At 39.6% G+C, this 19,660-nt stretch overlaps 1 protein-coding gene across 1 annotated transcript in view; it reads right to left on the reverse strand.

The window, feature by feature from the left end:
• The window catches only part of c18h3orf70 (chromosome 18 C3orf70 homolog), a 29,402-nt gene extending 12,513 nt beyond the window's left edge, over window positions 1-16,889 (reverse strand). Inside the window, exon 1 of the mRNA XM_053477686.1 lies at window positions 16,188-16,889. Coding sequence (XP_053333661.1) covers window positions 16,188-16,362 — 175 coding nt within the window. The 5' untranslated portion in view covers window positions 16,363-16,889. The remainder of the gene's footprint in view (window positions 1-16,187) is intronic.
• Window positions 16,890-19,660: the final 2,771 nt, after the last annotated feature.

Genomic DNA, 19,660 nt, shown 5'->3' on the forward strand with positions numbered 1-19,660 from the left:
GGAGCAGAGTTACTGTTACCACCACAAAGTTGGTTATCCTCCTGTATCTTGATGTCCCTTAAAATTGATTTATTCCTCTTATGCAAAATGAATGTTTTTTATGTATGACGCATTGTTTGTTTTATCCATGTAAGAAATGTAGATGATGTTACATCTTCCAATTCGGTCATTTGTCATAATATCACCCACCAGCCAGTAATGTTTTTTTTTAGCCAGGGTTGCCAGATCACACTGAAAAACCCTCTTCTGATAAAAAAAATAATAAAAATAAAAAATCACCCAAACAATAACTTTCAGTACACCAATTGGACATCTTCCTCCTTCTTTGTTTCTTAGCTGGCGTTAGGTAAGGTTGCCTTTCCCTTAGTAAATACGCTGCTCTAGGTGCCACTGTATCTCAAATTTTGTTCTCAAGCTGCTTTCAAGTTTGGCGGCCCGTGGCAGCTTCCATTGATTTTACACTTTGTCCCTGAAGTTGATGTGGTGGGAGCAAAAAAAGTGGCTAAGCTTAAAAACTTGAGTGACATTGACAAAGGCCTTTGGAAGTCTAGATGACAAAACTGTAGCTCCTGTTGGATATTTCTGGTATTTAGTGGTCAGGACACCAAAAAGTGGTCCAAGAAAGGAAAACTGGTGAACCGGTAACAGGATCATGTGATAGAAATGTGTCAGAACACACATCGCGTCACTGTTTGTTGTGTACGGTGCTGCGTAGACGGGGTGCCCAAGGTGACCTTCATATTACGGCACAATGAGGAAAACATCAGGAGCAATAGAAGAACGTGGCCTGGTTTGATGCATCATATGGATGGATGCTATTTCTCCTTTTTATTTTCTTCAGATTCAATAAAAAATATTATCCAAATCAAATAACGTGATCTGTTTTGTGAGCTGTTGCACCCCTGATTTCAACCTTATTACCCAGATTAACATCCCATTGGTGTACAGTACATTTAATATCTAATATGGCAATCAGAAGACACCTGCATGCTTCGCTGCATTTCCCATGCGGAGGCGTACTGGTGGGTGTATGTCAAACCGATCAAAAACTATTCCTCTCTTATCAGCTGATAAACCGTGCGGTGCTCTGAGTGGATTTTCGTTACCAAGGCGAACGTTTCTGAGAAAAAGGAAATATTGGTTTGTTTTCTCCTTTAACGCTTCACTCCCAGATAAACACCAGGAAACCAAAGTATCACAATCAGCATTTAGAAACATGTCACTACACCATGCTTAGATTACTTTTCCATGCTAGGCATTAGACTGAGGAACAGTTGTCCTTTTAATGACAAAAAAAAAAAAAAAGTAATCTCTCATGGTGTGCTTTGAGCTGCGCGGGGAGCGGAGCCATCAGTGAAATGGACAGCTCGCTCAAGGTTAATTTATTTAAATCAGACCTCCGGTGGCCCTGAAATATAAGCAGCTTTAAAAACAAATCCACATTTTTACCTTGGAGATTATTAGACAGAAGCGCGGCTTTTTGTTTTCCTTTTTTTTAAGATGAAATGTTAAGAAATAGCAACCTGTGAGAGACACTACCGAGAGCAGAGGAAGATGGAGGGATAAATAAATAAATAAATTCTATATTTCACCTGGAGTATATCATAAAGGCCCAGATTTTCTTTCATGGTGAAGTAAACAATGCTTCAAAGCAAAAAATAAAAGAAGACAGTGTGTGTGTGTGTGTGTGAGAGAGAAAGAGATGACAGAAGACAAATGACACTGTATTCCCAGGGGTTTGCATAAAACTCATCTTACAAAGGAGCCTCCTGAATTAAAAGCCCAATCAGTATTAATTTATTCCAGCACTGTAACTGTGTGTGTGTATGTGTGTGTCCACATGTGCGCTCAAGTGTTCGGGAAGCCTTTATTGGGCTTATTACAATTTCAGTGCTGTATTCTGAATATGGAGGACTGCATAATACTCACCCTACGCAGATGTATTATCATTTATTTTCAGAAATCTCTATACTCAGACCCTCTCCCTCTGTGTATTTTATACGCTCTCTAGACCACAATGCCGCCATCTCCATCTGTTTAGATGTTTTAAACAGTTATTATAATACCAGGGGTGTTCAGGTCAAACCGGGACTTTTCATTGTGCAGAAAAACAGAACACAGTCATGAGACATAAAACCACCTTTATTTCTCTATATAATATGTGTGAAAGTTGTCCTACAAGCCCCGCCCCCGATAATTCCGCGCAATTAAAAGTCCCGGTTTGACTTGAGCACCCCTCAACAACAACAACAATCAGACGGACATCCAAGGCAATGAATCTTATTAAAATTTTAGCTACAGCGCATTCAGTACTCTAGCCCTTTACTTTTTTTTTTTTTTTTTTTTAACTATGACTATAGATGTCATCAGCTTGCAGGAGAGACTTCCCTTCTTGTTTCAGTCCATTAAACAGGACACTCAAATCCTTTCCCACTCACCGTACACTGTATCGGTTTTCCAAACAATATTCGCACATTTTCTGTTTTTTAATGATTTTTTGTTTCAGCTCAATAATACAGTTCTGTGCAAAAGTCTTGGGCACATACAAAAATATGGCATAAGCAATAGATGCTTTTAAAAACATTTCTATTGCTCTATAAAGAGCAATAAAGAGTAATAAAATAAACAGTCAATATTTAGAGTGAAAACCCATTGCTTAAAATCAGGAGTTTTAGACACAGATTTGTGCAGTTTTTTAAGAAAACAGCTGTTAGGTTTTACTGAGCTTGCTGAAGAATACGAGTTCTTCTGGTAACTTTCTCACACTCGCTCCTTTATATTTTTATGCAAATCCCAGGAGTGTTTACTCCGGCATATTACATTGTTTTGGCAATTTTTAAATTTTTGCGATAAAAATGTAAGTTGCTCTGGATAAGAGCGTCTGCCAAATGCCTAAATATAAATATAAGACAATGATGCTTACAAAAAAAAGTTGTCATAACTTGAAAGTTTTTATACCTAATCATTTTTTGGGGGGATTTTTTTCCCCCTGATTTTCTCCCCTGTTTAGTCTTTTCCAATTCCTAAAAGCGCAGCATTTAAATAATACAAAACTAACTTTAAATACAAGAATTTAACATTTAATTTTAAATTCAATTAAACACTGAGCAGCACAACTTTACTGAGCATCATATAGTTCTGTGATCCACCATCATTTTTTTTTTAAACAAACGTAGTAAATAATTCACTCCTATCACACGGGATTTTTCAGTCCAGTTTAAGTTGATTGGTATAGCGCTTTTAACAATTGTCATTGTCCTGATTTTTGACGATCCTAACCAAAATAATTTTTGTCTTTTGCCAAGGGGTGAATAGTTTGGAGTTTACCACCTGTAGGAATATAAAGGAATTGTGATGTTTTCAGCCTCGAAAGTGTGGCTGTGCGCAGCTCCGAACACGAGTACGCACAGCGAGTTTCAAGACTAATTCGGGCTTGCAGTGCTGCAGTGATTCGAGGCTGGAGTGTTTGATGAATGGGTTTGTGACTAATTCACTCGCTTACATGGGATAAAAATGCAGATTGGGGAATTTTTAACATTTTTAAAAATGTAACTACAGGAAGTTCGTGTACTCGGCACCGAATCGGTAATGGCTCACGTGATCGGTCATGGCTGATCAAGCTGAAAAACAGTCAACTCTGGTCAGTCCCTGATCGACAGGTGAATCTTTATTACACGCGATATAAATGTATTTTATAAAAACAATTTAGCACTACATCAATCTGCACACAAAAGGAGCACCATCGATAACCGAATACAATTCAATTCAATTCAGTTTTATTTGTATAGCGCTTTTAACAATTGTCACTGTCGCAAAGCAGCTTTACACAATCATAATAATTATTTAGGTTTGTATGGAATGTGAATGTGTACGAATCAAAATGATAAGAGCAAGCCAAGGACAGCAAGGAAAAACTCCCTGAGATGGTAATAGGAAGAAACCTTGAGAGGAACCAGACTCAACAGGGAACCCATCCTCATTTGGGTGAAACGGTTAGCAGGGATATAATACATTATTTTTCTCTCAGGTCCAATTTATATTATGCTGCCACTGCTGTTTATCACAAGGTAATAAAGTAATGTACACTCATCTAACAACAGGCTTATTAGAAGAATGTTTATATATATATATATAAACCCCAGTCTCCTCTGCTGATTCAAGATAAACAGAAAGCTTGTTCTTCAGAGAAAAGGTCTTGATTAAGTTTAAACGTCCAGTATACCTTGTTTAATATGAGCTCTCATTATTTAGCCACTACTATTACTGTCCTTTGTGAAATGTACTGTATGGTTCAATACACAGACGTGTCCTTGACACCAAATTAGACTGATATTCGCCGATTGAGTTACTGTAGAACACACAAGCGACTGACATGACCGTGTTGGATTAGTAGAAACATCATACTGTGTGCATAAGCATCATGATCTCATCATTACTTCATGACAACGAGTTGACATCGTCTCTCAGGCCATGAGTCACGCAAACCGGAGACGACAATATGCAGGAGGATACGGTCACATTAAACAAAGAAAAGTCTTTTTTTTTTTTTATGACTGAAGTAAAAAAGTGAAAGTTTCACCCATTTTTTCTTCAATTACATTATGGTTTATATAAAAAGTTGATGTGTGCGAGAAAAACAAAAACAAAAAAAAACACTAAGCAAGTGCTTGTGTGTACTGTAAAAGATAAAAGATGGTCCTGTGCTATTTTGTCCGAAGAAAAGGTCTGGCTTGGACGCTACGCCTGAGTGTCCTGGGTTAAACGGTTTTCCGCGACGCCACACGCTGACCTTTGTGAAGCAAATTGCTGGAGTAGATTGTAATGAAAAAAAAAACGAGGGCAAATGTACTGTAGCTTCACGCCGCTTCGACAGCCGTCTGAACTTCCTCGTGTTCATTGTGCAACTGTTTCCCGTTTGACATTCTGACGACTACACGGCTTACACCTACTGATCTGATCACAACTCCTGCTTTACTCTCTAACACGGAACATTTACAGATTATTATTTTTTTTTTACTATTTACGACCATCCCGACTCGACATATGGCTCACGCTCGTGCACGTGTCCACGTATCTGGAGCGTTCTTTCTCCTGCTACACCTAGAGTTCATTAACAAAGTCTTCATTCTTAGAATTTAAAACACAACACTGCCTGAACAAATCAAAACAGCAAGAAACAAGAAAAAAAAAAAGGGTGGGATGAAATTTCTTCTCGCACCAGCTGTCAGGGTGTAACTCAGGGGTGTAAAGTCAATCCTTAAAGTCATTGAAAGGGTGCTACTATTACGGTGTAAAAAGGACTTCATAACTAGTAAAATGTAAATTAATAATGGTTTTGTTTCACTTTAACAATATTGTGTGTATATATACTGTATAAATAATATAATTTATTTACTTCAAAGTAAAATTTTGATTTTAACAACAAATATATACAGTATAGTTTAAAGTTTACAATTGCCCTTATTCAGAGTGACTTACATGTTTATCTCATCATACGTGTGAGCAGTTAAGGGTTAAGGGCCTTGCTCAAGGATGGGATTTAATGGGATTTAAACCTGTGACCTTCCTAAACCATATTCCAATGCCTTAAGCACTGAGCTATCCACGACCCCGCATACTTCTAACCCTTACCCTAACCCTTTACACATCTTTCTCTAGTACTTGTATTTTAAATACTAACTAGAAGTAAAACATGTTTCTTCAACAAGTTAACCCGGGCCTCAGATCTCCTCCACCATGTGTGTTAATCCTGCAGCTGAAAGACAGGACCAGTCAGATAATGCTTTTTTGTTTATCCCTGAAATTCCTACCACTGAGCAATGCACCACAAGAGAACAGCAGGACTGAGCAACAGACCGGGTGAGGGATCTTCTTATATGAGGTCACATTAGGGGGAAAAAAATCTAATTGGCTTATTTAAACTTAGTGACCCATGTGAATGTCTAAAAATTATGATTAAAAAGTCAATTAGGCATAATAGGTACCATTAAAACATATTATGGGCATTATGCACTAAACTTCACCAATGAAAAATATCTACCACTTAATAAACAACATATCTGACCATTTTGATTCATACACACTCACATTCCATACAAACTTAAATAATTCTTTTAAATGTGTAAAGCTGCTTTGCGACAAAGACAATTGTTGAAAGCGCTATACAAATAAAATTTAATTGAATTAAATTACATAAGTGCATTTCAATGTGGTCAACAACAACAACAACAACAACAACGTATTAGATTTATGATAAACTTTTACAGTTTAAAGTGTTGAGACTACGAGGGACTTTCGAGTCAAAGCAGGGACGTAAAAATTTTTTCGTGAATGAAGGCATAAAGCTAGCTGACATTAACCTTCGCTCCAAACCATTACCACATGTTTGGACCTTTATAGGAGTTCCTGGGAGGCCAGCGTTTCAGATGTGAATCAGGCAATCTGATCATGGCTGCGAAAAATTTCTACCTTGATGGTGTACTTAAGCACTAGTGAGACGCTGGAATAAGCGCATTAGTGCAGCAGGGGATCATATAGAGAAATAAAAGCAGTTTATACTTTCATTCTACAAAATCAAAAGTCTTTCAGGTTTTATTTGATTGCCATTCTTACATACATCGTGTTAAAAAATGACATCGTATAAGTCAGATATTGTGGCAATTTATGTTTAAACTCGGCTACATAAACAGAGCGCTTCAGCCTGTGTGACCCGCGCCTCCTCAATCCAGTACATAATAAAGTCATGTTGATGATGCAAAGACAATAATTCAGCAGTTCCTTATTCCAGTCCTGGCACCTTAGTGTTTCACTGGCTGATTACCAAAGCTTAAATGAGCTGAATCAGGTGAGTTAGAGCCAGGAAATCTAAAATATATACAGCTAATGGGTTTTTCAGGTAGCATTCCTGTAGTGTTTTAAACACTGCCTCGTCTGCTTCCCATCAATGTTTCCCCTCGGGGCAAATCGTTCTCGCCTTTAAGACGGCTAGTCCTGGAGTTTCTTTCATGAGGCTGAAGGATAGAGTCGACGTCCGTGTACACTTATCCACAAAGCACTGCACTCTGATGCAATGTCTTTAACAAAAAGCCATGATATTAATATTCCAAAAAGAAAATATTTTAAAAAATGCAGCGCTTAACGGAAGACACAAAGATCAGGGTGAGTTTCAGGTCATGTTAAACTTCCTGCAATTCATTGTGTAACTTCCGTTCGCTAAACTGATGTTAGCCAAGGCGGTTGAGACAGTGAGTCACAGACAGTGGCGGCGTTCTCGCATTATAGCTTGATAAAATATTAAAACAGGATGAATGTGTCTTAAAAGCAGCGTAGGTGTGTGGAGTCGAAGCATAATGAGAAAGTCTAAAGAGAAAGTGAGAAGCAGATAATGCCTTTTGTTGCAGCGACTACAAGGGCTTCTGCTAGTTTCTGCCACATAAAGGAAGAATAACGGCAAACAGACAGCGAGGTCGTCTAGGACAGAGGGATTATATAACCGCAAAGAAAGAAATAACTCAAGAGAAATTAGCTAGCTAGACAGCTAACTGGGACACTCTGCGTTGATTAAAAGAGTTTGACATGAAGTGTGTTTGCGAGTTAGCTAGGGGGTCACCCCTATGTTCCCAGGGTCCTATGGTCCCGAGATTTTTATATCATATAATGGGAGCATGGCAAAGGGTAAAATGGCAATTTGGAAATGCCAAATAACATAATCTGCATATCTTTGGACTGTGGGAGGAAACCGCACTGAACAGCACAGGGAGAACATGAGCCTGAACCCTTGACCCTGGAGGTGTGAAGCCACAGCGATAACCATCTGAACCGAAATGTGGTTAATGTGTGTTAGCAAAAAATGAACTAGCGAACAAAGGACCCTGGGAACATACAGTAGGTACACTCTTGTTTAGGGCTGCAACTAACGATTACTTTAATAAACGATTAATCTGTCGATTATTTTTTCAATTTTTTATTTTTTATCATTTCCAATCCTTTATTCAAAAGCAGAACTAAAATCTTTAGAAAGTGCACAAACCATGTAAAAAATTTTTGCTCCTTGAGCTGTTATAATAATAATAAAAACATAGACATGTATGCTTTACTTCTGCCAAATATATACAGTGGAACCTTGGATTACGAGCATAATTCATTCCGGAAGCGGCTTATATTCCAAAACACATCAACAGAATCACTGCTGTAAAGTAAAAATAAAACTAATTAATAGAGCAGAGAGAAAGAGTGTGTGTGTGTCTGTGAAGGTGAAAGTAGGAGGGGTCTGTGTGTGTGTGTGTGTGTGTGTGTGTGTGTGTGTGGGGCACAGTGTCCAATGACACGCGCGCACACAGACACACAGATACACACAGCAGGCAAAAAGAAGGCTAAGCCTTGAGCAGAAAGAAAATGGATTTTTAACCTCTCTAATAAGACTTGCTTTTGCTTTACATGCGTGCTGTACACACACGCATACAGACAAAAAATGTTTTATGCGCACAGTGTTATGGTAAACAGTATACGCGTGCACGGATGTTGATTATACCAGAGACCCAGCAGGGGAGACGATTACCCGATTATGGATTTCTCTGCCTCCGCCATGTATCTTTTCTCTACCTCCGCTCGTTTAAAAAAAAAAATTTTGCTCCGCCATCAGTGCACGAGACCGAGTGTAGTGTGTTCACTCCACTCCACGCTCAACTAAATATATATATTTTTAATAATCAAATGTCTCCGCATCGTGCGTCACAACAAATCGATTATGAAATTCGATGTCAACGCTTTTATTTACTGATTTCGATTCATTGTTGCAGCCCTACCCTCGTTAGTTCGATATTTTGGACACTGAGCTCCTCTACAGCAGGAATGTGGGATTAAGAAAAATCCCTAAATTACCCACAGGAGGTTTAGCCTTTAAAATCTTACTCAAACCAGAAATTATTTAGATTCATTTGGTCGAACATTCAATCTAAAGAAAAACAAAACAAAAACGAGCAGACTACTATACTCAAGCTAACTTTAGCTACGTAGCTAACTCTTCAAGGTAGTATAATGTTAGTATCACAGCATAATGGTCAGCTGGACTAAAGGAATAAAGGCATAAAATGGCACGCTTACTCTTAAATCAGAATACTCTTAGCTTAAATATGAACACGTGGGAACGATTATATTTCGTTTCCTACATGCTACTTCATGCTAATATTATCAAAAAAGAAAAAGAGGTGGTGCAACAGGAACAACTGTTTATTACTGCTGTTATGCAAATGAGAATATGAACTAATTCCGTTTACAGATGTCCTACGACATTCAATTAAAGCTTTATTGAATAACACGCTAATTAATTATTTGTTCACAGACAGCTGAGGTACGAGAGGATGTCGCTGGAAAATAATCAACTTCACGGTTGGTCGAAATTTTAAAACTGTAAATGTAGGGCTACTTCAAAGTCTGTTTTTTTAATTGGTTACATGACTGGGTCAAATAAGAGAAAGGGAAGAGAGAAAGGGTTAGCATGTTTTCTACACATTGGAACTGCCACTCTTAAGAGTAATAGGTGAAGGAATAACGGCAGCGAGAGTGGAAACAGTCTGCGTGAGAGGAAATGAAGTGCTTCACTACAGGAAAACAGTTCTAACTCCTCATCAGTGCAGCAGCGGCACTGAGAACTCGGGAGGGAAAAAAAAACTGCTGAGTGACCTGATTTTTCACTGCCGCTCCCCCAGAGGCCCGAGCATCTGCATAGAACGATCTCTTGTCTGCTTACACATCCGATTCAGTCATTCTCTATCTGTCACAAATACACACACACACTACTACCGACAAGATGCTTAGAATCTGCTTCCTCTCTCCCCGTCACATGACCCGTGTTCTCCTTGGTGACGGGCGCCATTTAACAGAAGCCTGTTGTTTATAAAGCAGATGGGTTGTGATCCTGACACCGCCTTCCCGAGTGTAAGCAACCCTCTGTCGTGTCACACGTCTGGAAAAATTAGCTCTCTGTCCAAAACAGCTCGATAGGTCGCTGCTGAGACTGGCGTGTTTCAGTCCCACGGCGATGATCACTTGCACTCGTGCGCTCTCCTCGTAAAAGATTTAATAGCTGCTTGACGACTCGACTCGCGTGTTATCATGTAAAACGTAAAAACGAACAGGATACCGGGTGCTAAGAAATGAGATTAAGATGCAGTGATATTGGGTGTTGAAGCAGTTAGCTCAGGCTCGAGGGAGACATTCGGGGTTTGGTCAGGCCTTCATTTGTACTTTCCTTCCTGTATATGAGATCGAGTGTTAATTCCCAATCGCCCAGTTGAGCGTTTCTCTTCCTGTAGTCGCTGAAGAACGTGCTTCTGCTTTCCATTTTCAGCATCATTTCCGCTAAATGGTTTTACATCCCTGCTTCCTATCTGAAAAGTCAACTCGTCTTTGAGTTTGTCTACTACTGCACTGAAATCAATGACAAAGAGGGCTTTTCTTTCCTTTTTTTTTTCTATCCATGTTTAACAAGAGGTTGTATCTGACAGGATATACAGTACAGTACTATAAGATTATATTACTGTTTAATGAAGTTGGATCATGTTATTGGATGGACGATATTTCTTCAATCAGATTTAAAATTCCAGTTGGGACAAAAGAAAATTCTCATAATTTTAAAATAATGATCTAATCAAGATAATAATAATAATAATTTGTTGTTTTTTTTTTAAAAAGTTGCCATACAACAATCGATATTTAGTATGAACAGTGTTGGGGGAAGGACCTAATTACTTTACAAAATTACTGTCTTTAAAAAGTAATGAGTTACATTACAGCGTTACTTTCTAATAAAAGTAACTAGTTTTTTAGAAAAACGAGTCCTTTTCCATTGCAGGAAATGAAGACTCCTTTGTGATTCCTCATGCATGTTGTTTTAGTCAAGACCTTTATAATTATTCTACCATCAACACTCAGCCAAGTTTGGCCCATAATCTGTTAACTACTAATAACAGGTTGGGAATGACTGCTGTCTGGCTCACGGATTACAGAAGTTGTATGAATAATGGATTAAATTTTTGAAAATATAAGTAAATAATTAATGTACTTAAATGCTGGACCTAACGCGTTAGATTACTCGTTACATCAAAAAAGTTTGTAACGCGTTACACCCAACACTGATTATAAAGTCCTTAAGTCTTCAAACCCTGCTGGATCTAGCTGGACATAGAGTATGAAAAAGAGGTCTGAAAGATGTCACTCGCTCGCTCAGTCCATGCCTGCTTCCTGAAGATGTACAGGAGACGTGAGACTGTTTCCTTACTGCTACCTCCTTCTTCACCATTGTCTAACAGTTTACTATTAGGTTTCAGTCAGGAGATGAGCCGAGCCATGGCTCCAGAAGCCGAATACTGTTGTCAGTTTTTCAGCTAATTAGCACAACTCTTCACCCAGATAGACTCAAACTAAGAAGTAAAATCACCTCTTTTGTGCACAGGGATATATAGGTATTAATACTCCTCTGTTATAATACTTTTGGCCACCACCGTACATGCTCCAAGCACTAAATCAGGATCTGACATGTGTGACATGCACAGTGGATCTGTTTGCCAGGAAGTGTTTAATCTGCAATCTGGGAATAAAATTGATTTTTTTTTGTTTATTAATTTATATTTCTATCAAAAAGTTTATGTTAGGTTTGCTTTTGCATTATGATTCGTTACAAGAACTCAAGTCTCATCTATGATTGGTTGGATTCTTTACTACGTATTTTATATTAATTCAATAAACCCGGATCTTCCAGGCTATTCTGATTGAGGTCCTGTTTGTTCCCCCCTGTAATAATACAGACCTGAATAAGTCACTACATAAATTATAAGCGGCAAACATGTTTCACTCTAGGTAACTTTGCATGGATTACTGCATATTATTAAGTACTGCTGAAAATACAATTATTCAGTAAAAAGACTCGGCCTCGCTAAATCAGCACGACTCTGTAGTCCACTTATAAAACAACGCATATTATATTGGCCCTTGTTACAGTCGTGAAACCCCTCATGTAGATGTGAAAATCAATAGAACACACAAATTGACATTTCCAGCTACGGTCATGGGCTGGAGACAAAGTGGTGCGGAAACAACAAAGGGCTTGACCTCTCCAAATCAGCACTACACTGTAGTACGCTTAAGGAAATGAAGAACCAATATCGGTTTTGGATTGCACAAGAAATGAAAAAACATAAATGTTAGTGTAAGTGTGTGTGTGTGTGTGTGCCGCCAAATCTCCATCATCGTCAAGTCTTGCCATCGCGCTAGAAACATGTTCTATGGGAAATACAGAGGGGTTGGCATTGTGATGTATTTTTTATTCAGATTAACAATAAAACAATGATGACTTACATCCACTATACGTTTAAAATGACCATTTCCTGTCGCTTTGTTGCCTGCTTTCATGAATGCAATGTAACGCTTGTGCTGATCGATCGGGTCATTGTACAGGTTCATGAAAGGCGATAATACAAAATTCTTCTAAAGAGCAAAGCTTAAACTGAGGTATGAAATACTTACTTTCTACTTTCGTTATGAAGTTCGAAAAAAGAAGAGAACATGACATGTGCCTCCTGTCAGTCATATCTTAGACACTATACGGGATAACATCCTGGGGGCGGAGCCTACTAAAAATAAACGAATTCATGTACCTGTTTTACCTAATAGGCACACAATTAGGTGCCGTAGCAGTGGTTAGCTCTGTGATCTCACACTTACAGGGTTTCCTTCCACAGTCCCAAGACATGCAGATTAGCTCATCACAATTAGCTCGTTTTTCTTTAACAGTGAAGTATTGTATCTACAGCTCAATCGTAATAACCCTTATCTTGAACAGTGAAAGCACAACACCGTTATCCATAATGCAGACTTATCAATCTATAGACTCCTTACAGTATCTGACTGTCTTATTTCCTATTCATTAAAAGTAGGAAACACCTCTGTAACTACATCGCATGCTGATTCCATCGTGCTTATTAACCATCTGATTGGCTTCAGATGAGCCTGCATGTATCGATTAGACGAGAAACATCTTCCCCGCAAAACAGCAATCAGTAAGCAATTACCAGCATCATGACTCATTAATTATTTCATCATGAACTAATTTGTTGTTTGGACGGAAAAACAGGTTACGGCTTATTTGAAAGGAATCCTTGATGGATTTGGAAGGAGGACGGCGAAATGGAAAAGAATTTTAACGAGATTTGCGATCGGTGGAATGAAACCTGTTTGCCAAGGATCCGGTATAATCCTCTGACAGTCATAGCTGCCATCTGTAGCCTGTAATTAGAATATTTTCAGTAACGCTTTCAGCAATTTGGCAACTAATAAAGCACTTTTGCTTCTATCCTGTGGCTTAGAACTAAATCAGAAGACTTCCTGGCCTAGATCCTGGTCCGTCTTAATGTTATATGGTCTCTGATTTATAAACCTGGGGTTCGAGGTGAGAGCGGTCACGGAGTGTGTTAATGAAAGAGATGATTTTGAATAATTTTGAAAATGATTTTAAATACCTTTGCCAGGCTTTAAAGTCTGAAACAAAAACCTGTTTATCGATCCTGGTGTTGATTATTGCTTTGCTCTTGTCCTTCTTGTGAGAAGACAGAAAATTGTCTGGCAGTCTGATACCACAGGGGGAAACGGTTAGCGCTAGGTTCCAATAGTGTTCAATAGGGAGATGTGCAGGAAGTGAAGCGCTAACATCATGAGGTACTAGCAAAGTCAAGAATTTTTGCTGAGGAATTAATATAGGAGAAAAGTAAACTTTTGTTTCTTGCACTACAAAACATTGTCAGAGAACGAGTACTGCCAGGGGTAGCTCAGTGGTTAAGGCATTGGACTACAGTTCGGAAGGTCCCAGGTTCAAACCCCACAACCACCATGTTGCCACTGTTGGGCCCTTGAGCAAGGCCCTTAACCCTCAACTGCTTAGATGTATAATGAGATTTTTAAAAAATCTAAGTCGTTCTGAATAAGAGTGTCTGCCAAATGCTTGAATGTAAATGTACTGCAGTTGAAATAAAAAGAGGGACCAAGCAAGATGTGTTACACTATAAAATAATTCATCCCTTACCCAAAAAACATTTTTAACCTTTACACAGCACAAATGGGGGAAAATAATCAATTCAGTTACGTATCGCAATTCTTTTGTATGGCAATTCATGTACAGTACAGGTAGTCCCCAACTTACGAACATTCGAGTTACGGATTTCCGATATGAACGTATCGTGGTTCTACTTCCAGTTCAATGACAGAAGTAACTCACGTGTATTGTACGCAAATTAGACAGTGCATCAAATACCAATATTTACAATTATATACAATATCTTTAGTGTGTACATGAATGTATAAAATGTCTAAAGTCTGCGTGTGTGCATGTGAGGGGGTCACATGATGGCAGTGTGGGGAAAGGAGACAGAGATTTAGTCAATTGGATAGGTATGCTTTACATTGTATAGTCATTTCAAGGGCGTACAGTATAAGACTCACTTTGTTGAACTTAAGAACAAATCAGACTTACTAACGTGCTCCTGGAACAGAAATCGTTTGTAAGTCAAGGTCTACCTGTAGTCCAAAATCGTTGTTTGAAAATTCTTTTTAAATTTATATAAGTTTGCATTTCAGATGGTGAAATGTTGTAGTTCCGCTATAATCCTACAGGTGGTGCACTCTAAACTATTCCCACATTGGCAGGCAGCGCAGCATTCGGTGTAATAGGAGCAAATTACTAAATTATCTTAGTTTAAAATTAATAACGAATTCGGATATTTAGAAAATTGTGACTAACAGAATTGAAGTATGAATCGAATCAGCACCTAAGTATTACATTAATATCGGATCAGGTGATTTCTATCTCTATTACATTGTAGTAGAGAAACAAGAAAAACAAACAGGACTAACTGACCTCACTAATTCTACAAAATCTGTTAGTGTAAGAGTTGATCTGGAATTAAATGTACTACCCAGGTAGATGTTGATGGTTTGTGTTAGACTGTTACATGGGAGGATACTGGAGAACCTAAAGAAACAAACACACTTTCACTGGGAGAACTTGCAAACGATATCACTGAGTTCACTGTTGAACCTGGAGTCCCATGAAGTGATAACACTACCGACTATACCACCATGCCTATTTTTTCTGTATGGGAAAATAGACTGCATGGCCAAAAGTACTGTATGTGGACACCTGACCTGCACATCCATATGAACTCTTGTTTAAACTGTTGCCAAACAGTTGGAAGTATGTCGTTGTATATGATAGCTTTCTCTTTAATGGTTTAACATAAATATGTAAACCGGTTCCATCATGACCGCAAAGCCAGCTCCTCCACGAAGACATGGCTGGCACCTGAGTGTCCTGCATAGAGCTCTGACCTCAACCTCAACCGCAGTGAAAAACCTTTGGAATGAACTGGGACACCAACTGCTCTTCAGATCTCCTCAGCCACATGAGTGCCTGATTTCCATAAAACATTCTTGTAGCGGAATGAACAAGCACTAATCCTTACTTTAAAATCTGGTGGGAAGCCTTCCCAAAAGAGTGAAGGTCATTTGACCAGCAGAGGAGCACTACTAAATGTGGAATGAGGTTTTCAACAAGCACATATAACTGTGATGCAATATCCATCTGTCTGTAGTCCAACTAGGGAGCGTGGACGCCAATGTATGTATTATATTTATTCCCATTTTTATGACCAACATTTAAGCATGCATTTACACAATAAGGACGATTCGGGAACGCCAATTAGCCTAATCAGCATGCCTTTTGAACTGGAGGAGGAAACCGGAGTACCTGGAGGGAACCCACCAAACACGATGCACACGGACCCTGAGGAGAGAATCGAACCAGAACCCTGGAGGTGCAAGGCGACAATTAAGCGCTGACAACTAAGTCACAGTGCCACCATGTGATGCAATATAGTGTATTTCAAGTTGCACTAACCAAGTACACAGTAATCAAAGTGTTTCCTGGGAAAACCTTGTATTCCATCTGGTTTAAAACCGGTTTAAAAGTGCCTCAGGATAATTTAGGGGGGGGGGGAAAGGTTGTTGAAAAACAAAGCTAAGTGGACCCTTGCCTTTGAGAGTTTGTACCATGGAGGGACCCGGAGAGCTCTAACTGTGCCCTGGGGTGGAGAGGTGAGGGGTATATCTCGGGTGGTACATTAAGCGGTGTAATAACTTACAGTGGCACCAGCCCAGGTGGCAGCACCAGTGCAGCTTGAAGCACTTCCCGTGGCTGTGCGTGGCGCAGATGGAGAGCCCGTCGCACGGCAGGAAGTCGGGTCTCCCCGCGCAGCTCCGCGCGAGCGCCTGCGCCTCGTCCAGCTTGCCGCTCTTCGCTCCTCCCGACGCGGCCATCTCGCACGCGCCCCCGCCGGTCACAGCAGCCCCGCTTCCCGAGAACGCATGCGCTCCTGAGGACCGCGGAGTGAGCTCCGGGCGCGCGTGCACGACCCTCCTCGCGTCGACGGTAAAATAAAAAAAAAATAATAATAATAAAATTAAAACGAGCCGAGAACGCAGAAGGGTGTTGAAATAATATATGAAACAAAGTAACTCCTAACGGAGCGCACTGAAGGAAAACATCCCGCGCGCGCGCTCGCTCGCCGACTCGGTTTAAAAAAAAAAAAAAAAAAAACCCACTATTGTTTTTTTCCCTCTATAAACATTTACATCATTTCCTTTAGAGCGTGTCTTCCTCGGCCCAGCTGCTACACATCCGTGCGGTACCGATGGCGGAGGCTGGACTGGGAGTGAGGGAGAGCGGCTCCGTCCTTCCTCCCTTCCTTCCTCTCCTCCTCCTCCTCCTCCTGTCGGTGTCTCCCGCTCTCCGTCTGCGCGCGCCTCCTCCCTCAACTTCCACCGAATCCGCGCGCTGACACACAGAGAGAGAGAGAGTCAGGTTACTGTCGACCCACACCGATATTCTCTCTCTCTCTCTCTCTCTCTCTCTGCCCAGGCACGCTTGCACGCGCGACGAAAGCCACCGACTGATCGTATCACACCATGCACGCGCTCCTCTCTCTCTGTCTCTCTGTCTCACCCTGTCTCTCTCTGTGTCTCTGTCTCACTCTGTCTCTCTCTCAGCTCATAACGGCTTTATTGGCAGGAATGTTAACAAAAATGTACATCGTTGCCAAAGCAATTCTAAAACACTGATTACATTATCAATAACATCTTTTATTTATTTTATATTCCACCTATAGACATATACAGTATAAACAGATGAAGTATGAAAGAATAACATAGTGGGTGAAGAATAAAAATAAAGCACCAACAACAGAACCGTCAGGTATAAGAGTCTGAACAATAGTGATGTTAAACTGTAGTCAGTTAGAGATAGGGGTACACACACACTGTCTCCCTGTCTGTCTCTCTGTCTGTCTCACACTCTCTGTTTGTCTCTCTGTCTGTCTCAAGATTCAAGATTCAAAGATACAGTAATAGAGTGTATAGAAAGTAACAATAAATAATTGTATATAAAATAGAAGAGTACAGACATTTAGTCAAAGATAAATCTCTTTCTCTTCGTTGTGTCTCTGTTATGCACTCTGTCGGTATCTCTCTATGTGTGTCTTTCTCTCTGTCCCTCTCTTTCTCTCGCTGTCTTACTCTGTTTGTCTGTCTGCATCACTCTCTTTTTATCTGTGTTTCTCTCTCTCTAACTGTCCTTCTGTCTCTGTCTCCTCTCTCTCTCTGTCTCTCTTTCACACAGTCTTTTGTTCTCTGTCTCACTTATTCTGTCTGTCTGTCTATCTCTCTCCCTGTTTCTCTCTCACACACCCTGTCTCTCTCTTTCGCTGTCTCACTCTGTTTGTCTGTCTGTATCTTTCTCACTTTCTGTGTCTCAATCTGTTTCTTTCTCTGTCTCACTTTGTCTCTATCTTTTTGTCTCTCTCTCTTTTTTTTTCGTAATACTGTGGTCTCAGCTTCTTAAAAGAAACTGATTTGTTGAGATATGTTTGTTATAATATAAACATCAAGTCATACATTAAATGTATTGGGTTCTTATACAGAGAAAAAATGTTTAAAGACAAAAAAATGTGGGTTTTGTTAAAGAGGGAAGAGAAATGGGTGTTTCATGTGTGATTTATACACGATTTGTTAATTATACACACGATTTTACACACTTGATTTTTTCACGTGTGATTTTTATACTTGAGTTGTTTGTTTTTACACAATATATTTTCATATGTCATTTTGTACACATGATTTGGTTAAACTTTTTTAAACAACCTCAGTTGATGATTTTCACATGTGATTTTCATATGATTTGTTGATTTTTCATGTGTGTTTTGCACATTTATTATGTTGATTTATTATGATTTATCATGTTTTTTTCACACATGCTTTCTAAAACAATTAATCACATATTATTCACAAGTGTTTACTTGAGTTCACATGATCCCTTTCGCATTTGCAGTTAATCATATTTCCATAATCACATGAGACAACACAATGAGACAAACATATGATCACATGTGACATGTATGATTTTTTATTAGAGACATTACCATTAAAGAAGAGGGGAAAAGATGTGGAGGGACAGAAATAAAAATAGAAATCCGATTTGATAGCCTGGAGTATGTGATTACATTGCAGAATGGGCTTCAGGGTTGCTCTGTAGTTCTTAATATTTGATCGAAATAAATACATTACATTGATTATATAAGGAAGTATAAAATTGCACAAGAGCAAAGTGTGATTTGAGTTTAGCACTGACGTCCTCAATTAGACTGTCATGACTCATGGTGGTGTATTACAGGAAGAAGAACCACAACCAGCCTCATCACCATCATGGGTAAGCACTTAGAGCTGACTTCTACAGATACCTTGGTGTCTGTCTCAACAACAAGCTATGGTAGATGGAATGTAAACTCAATTTGTGTGCAGAAAAGGAACAAGTAACCTCAAGCTCGGGTCCTTTAACATTTTCCGGGAAGATGCTAGAGGTTTCTACCAAACCCTATGTAGTCAGCGCAGTCATTTTTTGAAGCAGTATGCTGGAGATCTGGCATCAGAGCCGCAAATGCCAAAAAAAAAACTCGACACACTGCAAATGCAAGAGGGCTGGCTCAATTTCGGTTGCTCTCTGGACGGTTTTAAGGCTGTGATGGAAAAATGACCTACTCCATGACCTACTTGTTAAACAGCAGAACTCCTTTAGTTGGAGACTCAATCAGTTCTGCTGCAGAAAGGACGAGGTCAGGAGGTGCAGGAAGTCGTTTGTACCAAGTGTGATCATGAGGGGTGTTAACAAGGGGTAACTACTGTAAGAAAGGACGATTCCAAAGGCGCCTTAGTTTCCAAGGGGGTGCCATAGGGCAACTGAAAATGGTTGGCTTTGTCAAGGCTGAAAATTTTGAAGAGTTTGAAACGTGTAGAGTTACAGCAGGCAAAGGACTTGAATGAATGAAGGCTAGCGGTGGTTGAGCAGTAGATACAGTGTTCCCACTTGCACCTTGGGACAAACCTTCACTGAGAACTCCGGAGTTCAGAAATAAGAGAAAACCGTGCGAGAATATCCTCAGTCCAGATGTTGCGGCCAAATATTTTCTGGCTTCCTGCAAAGGTTCCTGTTCCTATAGTAGAAATCTGCTTATGAGTAATATAGACCCACTGTTCTGAGCATTTCTTCCATTTCAATGCATTGTTG

Source organism: Clarias gariepinus, chromosome 18 (genome assembly GCF_024256425.1).
Source record: "Clarias gariepinus isolate MV-2021 ecotype Netherlands chromosome 18, CGAR_prim_01v2, whole genome shotgun sequence".
NCBI lineage: Eukaryota > Metazoa > Chordata > Actinopteri > Siluriformes > Clariidae > Clarias > Clarias gariepinus.